Below are 9901 nucleotides of genomic sequence, written 5' to 3'. Positions count from 1 at the left end.
GTTGAATCCTTAGCCCCGCCAATGTCCAAGTAAAGCATGCAAGTTCAGACATGAGCATGAAGAAACCGACGAATTCCATAGCACGAGTGGCCTTCATAGAGCCAAGGATGCGAAGGACAAAATCATGAGAAAAATTGCGTGAAGAACAAAGTGACTGAATCGAAATTAATCGCGTGCGTAGACTATGTCAAGGAAAGGAATAAATTCATAACACCGTCAATCATATATTTCTAATTAACTCAATTCAAGTCGGGCATTATTCTCTGAATTTGGAACGCAGACATCGACAACATCGAACATCTAGTTTACTAACAGAGCGGTCGAATGACACGAAAAGTGAGTTTAGGTGACCTAAATTTTTTGGTCTAAACTTTGTTTTTTTTTTTTTCGGTCATCGTGGACTACCATTGTATTGCAAAACTTAGGTAATCCGAGTGTATTTCTTTGTATGCATTTTGAGGACATCTGGAACTTTGCTGGGGACTGTTTGCCACCCCGAACTTAAATAACACGAGTTGCATGTCAAAAAAGAGGTTTAGAAAGGGATTGACCGAGACTGAAATCTAGGACGTAGATTTTAAATGGGATGAAGTTTCAACAAGGAAAGAATCGTATCCTACAATTCCAAAGCAAAGAGTTGCGATTTTCGATCTATCGTCAACTCTGTTGAGGAGAAAGATTTACGGGGATATACACTGGCTCTCTAAAAATTCTACTTCGAAATAGGAAACCTCCAAACGAGAAGCACAATTGAAACTCTCTGAGATAACCTTCCTCCGTAGGATGACGGAGTGACTGCCCTTTGTCGGCTACACATTTTCATTGGAAGAGAGATGGACTTGTGTTTTGCTCTGCGTAGGTCCCGGCAACACTCTTAGACTTATATTAAAGAGAGAGCAAATTTGTGGCTGGCCTCTGGCTAGCGACACCCTTCTTATAAGGTTCGCTTAATGAAGCCACAAATAGGCTACATGAATGAATTTGATTTAATTCCTTAAACACACAAAAAAAAATGACATATATTACAAAGTGTTCTATTCTGACACTTTATGTTATATATATATTTATTAGGAATCCTTAAATTTGTTCGTTTTGTTGTGTCGATCAGCATTTATCGTAAAACAATAGCGAATTTTTGTTATTGCAAACTTTTTTAGTAGTTATTATAATGGTTATACATAAGTTACTTTATTGAATTTGTGAGTTTCCGTTAGTCAATTAATATATTATGATTTAACTTTTTGGATATTTTTATTTCAATGATGTCCGGGGTTATTTTCGCATTTTAACCATTTACTACGGTCTTTTACTCTGATTCAGTTCTTTTGATTGCCTTTTACTGCATCTCGCATCACTCGCTCACTCCTCTCTTTTATGATTCCATCTCTTTAGGAGCAAAAAATAAGTTCCCCTATCCTAGGGCATTCATTTCTCCGCGCTTCTTTCCATTGCATTTTCTAGTAAGTCCCTGGAATTTCCGGAACACTTTCTCGATGACAAAACCCAAACGAACAACGCTACCCTTGTCTGTTCCATCGTAGCCGTAATAGCTCCTACACGGCTATTTTAATACGGCCGTGCTTACCTCCTCCGCTATCTCCGTCAAATTCTTTAATTGGCACATTATGAATATGAATGTCACTAACAAATAAACTCAACAAGAGATATATGCGAATTTGCTATGTATAATCTACCAATCAAATACTTGAAAATAAGAATCGAGGTAAATACGACACTAACGCCAATCGGGACCGAAGCACAAATACAGGATTCCTTTTTGTTAAAAAGAATGACGATGACAAGACAATGTCCGGCTTCGGATGCCTCGATGATTGTCGGGGTAATTGCCGCAAACCGTGTAGAAGAAACCCCACGCCGATGGAGAATATTATCTTTTTGACTTCTCGTTGACTCCACGTCATAAGTCCCCCGTGTGATCTCGAATCCGGGTTTCCCACTTTCGGGTCTTCGTTTCGGGCAAACCCGTTAGCAGCTGCCGCCCCACCTGCCCTCGTCCATCCATGTCGCGGTAACCGTCGCAGCAACTCACGACATAGGAAACCTCCAAACTTTCCCATGACGTTCCCTTAATGAAGCCACAAAAATAGGCAAATCAGATATAAATTTGATTTGATTCTTAGAGGGAAAGAGCCTCCCGTCCTGAGTAGTACCGATACGACATGATATGCCGGCACGTCATTTCTCAAAAAATAGAAAATTTCGACATGTTGTATATTATATGTATATTTTTAGATGTACATGATAAATCATCATGTATATATAAAAATATCAACGGTGAGTTTTTTTTTCTTCTGTTAGAATTCACGATTAGGTTTTTGTTGGATTGATTGGGTATATTAATTTTGGGGTGGTTAGGTATATGACTTAAGTATATAAATTTTTCATAAGTTTACATTTTGATATCTAAATTATTGAAAATGCTTTAAGTTGACCATGTGAGTGTCAAAATGGCGTGTCGAGATCTTGGACTCATGTGTCGCCGGAATGTCTGAAACACCGATCACGTGTCCATCGCATGTGCGAGAGTATCGGACACGACGCGCTGGCCTCCCGGAGAGTGTCGGTGCTTCCTAGCTCCTATCTATCGGAGCTTCAGCTTTAGAGAATTTAGATGACAGGTCCATGAAGATGTACAAACAGTGGGTCCTTAATTTCTCTTTAGTTTCCGTGAGAATCAAACTCATTTTGACACCTCCTGATCGATATAAATATGAACTTCGGTAGCAGATAAACTTAGCAAGAAATAGAGGATGGGAGTTGTATGATCGAACAATCAAGGAAGGATCGAGGAAAAGTGTCCGTACCGTCTGTCCAGACCAAAGTATAAACATAGGATTCCTTCAATCAAAAGAACGATTAATGACGGCGTCCGGTTTAGAAGATGTCGGAGCAACAAGTGCAAACCGTCTGTGAAACAACACACGACCACCGCTTTTGACTTTCTCTTCGCTCCATATGAACTAAGAGCGCGGCTTTTCCACTTGCGGGGCAACCCCGTTCGTTTCTTAATGCCTTAAACAAATGGAGATTAGTATCACCCTCTAGTTATTATTTAAGTACATGCAAATCCGCTCCACGATCACCATTCCACAAATTCGAACGTTTGCAACTTTCGCGGCTAATGTCATTCGCATTGTGCTGCCCGGTCTCGTAACAGGATCACGACCCTGCGTGTCTCTTCCGAGCGATGACGAGCATTCTCAGCTGCCGCTACGTCTGCCATGAGGTCTCTCTCGGCTTGCTCACTGTGCGCAAGTTCGCCAAGCAATGGTATTTGGCCTTCGCCGCCATCTATTGCTCCCGAGCCATCAGTACCTCCGCAAAGAAAACCAAGAAACTCCCTAGGAGATCTCCTTCCTACGCTTTGATTTCGAATCTAGGGTTGAGTCTTGGGGCAAGTTCAATCCGGAAAACAATTACATCCAGCTTGGTTGGTTCAGTTCCGGAGTAAATCGGTCCGACGCTCATTTTTTTAAACTTGATAACTACTCTGGTCATGGTAAGGGAATCGTTTCTAAGCTTTGAACCGGCGGGTTCTACCTATCTAGTAGCCTAGAGGTATTCATCAAGATTCGAACCTCTTACCATGAAGATGGAAATACATTCAAATTAATCTAGATGTGCCCTTTCAAGATTTAGAAGCCTGCTGACACACAGTTACGTCACTCTTTAAGTCTCCTTCGTTAATTTTGCGGACAGACGAACCCGTCAACTTTCTCCATGTGGAAGGCTTTCTTCGGTAAACTCAGAAGTTTGAAGCGCGAGACCCTAAAAAAACTGATACTCTGGTTCTACTCGCTCGCTCTAGCTTCAGTGCTGGCTCCATATAGTCATGTGTGGCTCCTTTATTGCTTCGGCAATCGGCTTATCTGAATGTAATTTTGTGATCCATTAGTATCTTTTTTGCCGGCCGGTCTTCTCTCTCTATCTAGAGTTAGTTTTAGATTTAGATGCTCTTCTACTCCGATGTAGAAATAGATTTGGGATTTACAAGGCCTTTTCTGTAATTTTTTAACCAGTTGATGTTGTTATTATCTCTATACGTTGATGGTGGTAGGGAACTCAAATCTAGGCATGCACTACCCTTTGGCAAAGTCGTAGTTACTAGAGAAAGAAATTTTGGCATGAGCTTGAAGCAAGATTCGGTGATCGATTGCCGCATGTGTTTTTATGTTATGACAGATCCGTTTTTGTGAATTGAACAGATTGAGTGAGTCTCTATAGAGTCTACCAAGTTGAATTATCTTTCAGATTTATTTGCTTTGTTTGATTTTCATCTTTATCTTGTAACCAAGTTGAATTATCTTTCAGATTTACTTGCTTTGCTTGATTTTCATCTTTATCTTGAAAGTTATGTATTTTCTTTCAAGTGGAATGAAAATTTTTCTTCCGACCAAAAAAAATATGAAAATGATACCATTCCCTAAATTTGTACTAGCATGAATTGCGAAATACTTTGCCCAAAATCAGCATGTAACACTCATCGGAAGTGTACGTCACACAACAAATGGAGCGTACCTTTTGTTTCACAAGTTAAGAGTCGCCGATGCAGCGAGAGAGTACGTCTAACTATTCATCGTTCGGGAGGAAGGCAGAACTTCGCATCGTTGTCTTTTTTCTTTGTGGTTTATTGTTCTCAAGTTTTCTGTAGAATGAATGAACGACAAAACTAACAATAGACAAAAAGAAGTAATCCTTTTTCACGTTCGAAAATAAGGCAGTTATCAATTTGGATAAGGGGTTAGGATAGCCTACATGGACGGTTCACGATCCTCCCATGTATCCCAACAGTGTGAATGACACCATATGCACCATAAAGGAGAAGGGATAAACAAAATTAGAAAAATTTGTCATTCAAAGTGTTGCTGTTTCAATGAACGTTTCCTTTTCATTAACTTGTTCTTCAAGTTCAAAAGATTGACAGCATCAAACACCAATTCAAAAAGAAATGAATTGAGTGAAAACCCCATTAGCATTCCTGCTGTCCTCTATATCCATGACCTGCAAACCTCCTTCTCTTGGGACCCCAACTGGTCACATAATAGTAGGAGTGATCGGTTTCTGGTTAGGTCCAATCCCACCCAAGAACCGAGAACTAGATCAAAAGAATCGGTTCACGACCCGTTTAATGAAATTGACGAATTATTAGTAAGGGTAAGTAACGCGAACTTTAATTTTAATATATTAATTAAAATTAGGTGAGCATTTAAGAAATAAAAAATAATAATAATCGATTCGGTCCAAACAGTCCGATTTCCCGTGAAACCAAGATCTCGACCGAAATCACTTATTTCAATTTTATGGAACCGGGAACCGGACCAGTCGACAGATTCGATCTGATCCGATCGGTCCGTCTTGGTCACTCCAACATGGTAGGATTCTATGTCAACTGAACTAGGACAATTTAGACCAAAAAAAAAAAAACTAGGACAAGCTTGGATCATTGGTGATCAAAATCAGATAGGAGTAACGGACAAGGCTTGCCCAGTGAAACTAGCACGTTGGGCCTCATTTTGTAAGACTTATGAGCTCATTCAAGGAACTATTTTGGACTGTTTATGAAATTCGAAGAGGCCCATCAAGCCTCGTCTATGCACTGCATCAGGTGTATAGGGCGTTAGGTACAAAGAATCGTATTAGGAATACCAAGATTTTTTAACTGCTGTCTAGAGTGTTAAACGATGTGATTGTGATCCATTAATAATGCCTCACGTTACTTACTATGTCATTTTTTTAGATCAGCCTCGATCAAATTTTTTTTTATGGAATGGAACGAAATTGAAACCTAAAAAAGAATACATGTTACTACAAGTTCTCCACTATTTTAATCGATCGTTTTCTATCTGCGTAGTTTGATTATGTCAACGAGGTCAAAATAGCATCACAGAAAGCATCCGTAAGCGTCGATAAGGTGTCTCAACATGCAGGATTAGAAACCTATATTAAAATGAACGAGATAAGGAAAAAAAAAAAAAAGGCAACGTATCTTGTAATTGTAATAGCATCGGAGATGTGAGTTATGAAATTTCCATACGAAATTTCACGAATAGCGGCATGTTCTACATACGAAAAATCGCACAAAACGCAAAGCAGGGACATGATACTAGTCTCAAGGCGCACTAATTATCCCGAGTCACAAAGTATCCAATCTCCTAGGGACAAGAAGATCTAAGAACACGAACTTGGGTCCAATTTTGGGGGCAAGGAAAAGTCAACAATTCAATGGCCTAAGGAAAAAGAGAGAAGAAAAAGGAAGAAGCTGCAAATCCAAATGATGAATTAGCTAAATCAAAGTACAGGAAACGGTAAGGACAAGTTCTTTTTTCTTGGAGGCATTGCGATAGGACAAAGGAATAATCAAACGAATGAATATGAATGAGATCTGAGCTTTTCCCAATCTTCTCTCGTTCAACCACGTTGACCAGAAGAAGCAGCTTTTCCTGTTCATCCAATGGTCATCATCATCTTGACAAATTCATCGTAGTTGACTTGACCATCACCGTCCAAGTCGGCCTCTCTTATCATCTGCTGCACCTCCTCCTCCGTCAGCTTCTCCCCAAGATTTATCATTACATGCCGAAGCTGCACAACAAAACCCAAGCTCATAATTTAACAATTCCAATGTCAACTAAAGTCAGAGCACTACTTTATTTGGTATAATTTTTTCCGTACGATGTATGTTCATTGCACTGGGACAAAGGGGAAAGGAAATTGATGTGGGGTTTGTGCATGGACCTCTCCCTAAAGTTAACAAAAAGGAGAAATGGAAGCTGCTTGCAATTAACATGTCCGCATACAAGGTTCCCAAACTTTTTGATCAACTTTACTTCCTTTTCTTCCATTATTTTCGGTCTTTCGTTTTCGAGATAATTCCCGAACCCGTTTTCGGTTTTGCTTCCCATACCCTCCTCAATGTAGACTTCCAAGATTGTGAAGTTGGGGGTTGGGGGGCATTAAGTTTCTGCATAAAATAACCTAAAGACAGTCAAATTAAAGTTATGACTAAACTTTTGGGTTCTTATGGTCATGGCCTTTGCAGAGAAGAATCAAATCAAATGCTCTGTCTCTGTCTCTGTCTCTCTCTGTAGCCGTCTCAGACCATGACCAGTCATGCTTCTCTAGATAGACATGGACTTTCGTGGAAGATGCAGAAACATAAAACCAAGTCTCCCCTTTTCCTGTCGTTTCGCTTTACTGTCTTCTGGCTTGCTGGTGTGAAAAGAAAGCACGATTAGACTAAGCAAAATGACAGCTGTTAGGGTCAGATGTTCAGGGACAAAACAGGAAGTTGAGGCTTGAGAGCATTCAAAACGAGCGAGAGAGGGTATTCGGAGTCGTGTACTTTGTTTCCACGGTATGACTTTTCTGCTCTCAACTTCGACCCGACCCGACCCCCAGTGAGCACGCTGCGTTGCTTGCACGAGGGTTTCTTTTCTTTAAGCAAAACTTTTGCAAGATCCATCGCATTCACTATGGATCGAAGTTGGACAATGTCCTTAAAGCTCTAAGGATGAAGACGAAGTCCATGCGTATTAGTCCTTGGACATGAAGGTGTGTCTACATGTTCTTTAGCCAAAAGGGTTTTTGGGATTTGCCGTTGAATGACTCTGACCAATGTTCACCTTCTCAAGACATTGCCTCGAAGTTCATCTCACGGAGTTTAGGACTGTCCAAAAATCAGAAGCTCATGTGTAATGGTGCAGATTCATAAAAAAACTGGCATAATCATGCTTATCCAAAAGTACTCGAGACTTGTCAAATGCAACTTCTTTACTAATATCATGCAAATCTAATACCATGTACCACAATTGATAGTCATGTTCACCTTGTGCATAGCGTATAATTTAGGAATATGCACTTTTTGTCCTTCCATGGAGCTTGCCATTGCTCACTCAAACATAACATAGACAACAAAAATATTTTAAGAACCGAATAGCGACAACTTACTTGACCACACTTCTTCAGGAGTTTAACATCTCATTGCAATCGATGGAGATCTATTCAGCAGAATTTACTAATTGTACCGGTACTAAAGAGCATTTTATGGGTAATCTCTAATAGTGTTCTCTTCTCAACTCTACAATATATTGTGATTCATTGACACTAGTACAACTTCTCACTATGCCTTCCTTCGTGCATAAACCATCTATTAGCTCCGAAAAGAATTCCATGATGTTAGTAAGTCCGCATATGCTTAATTGTCTTACCGGTTTCCGTTTTGATCAAAGCTTTCAACTACATGATCCCGACAACAGCATCAAATTTGTGCCTTGATAAAAACACCCAAGTTTTCCTCGAATAATCGTCAAGAACTATTAGCATAAATTCGACATTCTTCCTACGGGGATATCACGACAGCATGCGCATTCGAGTGAATCAACTTTGCAATCTTTGTAGTTTCTTTGATAGTCGTACCAAACTGTAATTTCTATCGTTGTTCTAAGTCACAACACATGCATATATTCAATTTCTCATCCACATAAGCCTATGACAGCTTCCTTTCACTTAGAATCTTCAAGATTCCCTCACCAATGTACCTCCAAACGCATATGCCACAATTCGGACTATCAAACATATGCATTTGACGTCTCCATAGCAAAATCTGTCATTGTCTTTCTTGGAAGCTCATATAGGCCATTATGCTTGATTCCTCTCATTATTACTATAGCACCTCAAATGACCTTCAAAACTCCACCTTCTAAAATATATTGACACCTAGTTGAATATAAGGCATTCAAGGAAATTAAGTTCTTCTTCAATTATGGGACATGCCTCACTCTAGTCAATGTCCTCATAATCCCATCATATATTTTCATTCTAACATTGTAAACACTCACACCATGGGAATCATTGTTTTTTCCAACTGCACTTTGCCACTATCCATGCATAGATAGGTAGTAAATCGGTTTCTATTTGGTATAGCGTGCAATGAACAACAAAAATCCATAAGACATCCATCAAACGATGAATCCTTAGTGACAGACACGATATAATCACTATCATTCGGGACAACATCAACAATTGCAACAATATCACTAGTAGTCTTGCTAGTGATTCCCTTATCATTCTCGTTCTTCAGCTTAGGGAAATCATTGCCCTCTTGCTCAAACAGACCACATCATTAGTCCTAGATTGACTTATTCAGGTTGGCACTATTCTTACCGACACGAGTGCTATTCTCTACCTTCACCTATTAAATTAGCAGGTACAGGTTCACTGGATTCTTTCCAATTAATATATTTACTTAAAATCAAATCACTAATCTCATCAAATGTCAAGCTTCTTGACCAAGAAGAATTACTCACAGCAGTAACACTATTACTCCAACTATTAGGTAATGGGGATAACAAAATCAAAACATAGACCTCATCATCAAAGTTGATCCCAACAGAACTCAATTGACTAACTATCACATTAAATTCATTGATATGCTCGGACAACGCACCTTCATTTATCTTTAAGTGAAATAGACATCGCGTCAAATAGACTTTGTTGATCGTAGAGGACTTCTCGTTCGACGAGGCATACATTAGTCCTATAGTGGTCTTCTTTTTCAAGAAGTTAAACGTGACATTACGAGAGAACGTATTTACCTATAGTGGTCTTCATTGCCGATTTGCTTCAATTCGGGCAAGCCTAGCTCTGATACTAATTGTTGAGGAAAACTAAAGATCGAATAATAAAACAAACAAAACAAAGAGATAAATCGAGCACCAGATTTGCATATTTCGATCGGTGTAACATACGTCCACATGGAGAGCAGCATATAATTTCGTTATAAATTAAGCAATACAACCGAGATTAGCACCACACTCAAGTCACTTAAAAACTCTTAGTATTTTTAAATCCTCAATTATGCATAATAACAAACACAGTGTTT

The 9901-nt window shown here is 39.4% G+C and overlaps 1 protein-coding gene across 1 annotated transcript; it reads right to left on the bottom strand.

Annotated features, from left to right (window-relative positions):
* Positions 1–6465: 6465 nt before the first annotated feature.
* On the bottom strand, positions 6466–7483 carry LOC125312579 (calglandulin-like). Its single transcript, XM_048274484.1, has 3 exons — positions 7364–7483; positions 6926–6982; positions 6466–6603 (listed from the first exon to the last, which is right to left on the bottom strand). The coding sequence occupies exons 1-3, from the start codon at positions 7481–7483 to the stop codon at positions 6466–6468; spliced, it is 315 nt and encodes a 104-aa protein (XP_048130441.1).
* Between the last annotated feature and the right edge of the window lie 2418 nt (positions 7484–9901).

Source organism: Rhodamnia argentea, chromosome 1, assembly GCF_020921035.1.
Source record: "Rhodamnia argentea isolate NSW1041297 chromosome 1, ASM2092103v1, whole genome shotgun sequence".
Classification (NCBI taxonomy): domain Eukaryota; kingdom Viridiplantae; phylum Streptophyta; class Magnoliopsida; order Myrtales; family Myrtaceae; genus Rhodamnia; species Rhodamnia argentea.
This window is presented reverse-complemented; position numbering and strand designations above follow the sequence as displayed.

Coding starts and splice junctions, on each gene's coding strand:
- LOC125312579 (XM_048274484.1), bottom strand. CDS start 7,483: ATGGATCTTGCAAAAGTTTTGCTTAAAGAAAAGAAACCCTCGTGCAAG. Junction 6,983..7,363: donor AGTCATACCGTGGAAACAAA/GTACACGACTCC, acceptor TATTTTATGCAG/AAACTTAATGCCCCCCAACC. Junction 6,604..6,925: donor GGAAGTCTACATTGAGGAGG/GTATGGGAAGCA, acceptor TTTGTTGTGCAG/CTTCGGCATGTAATGATAAA.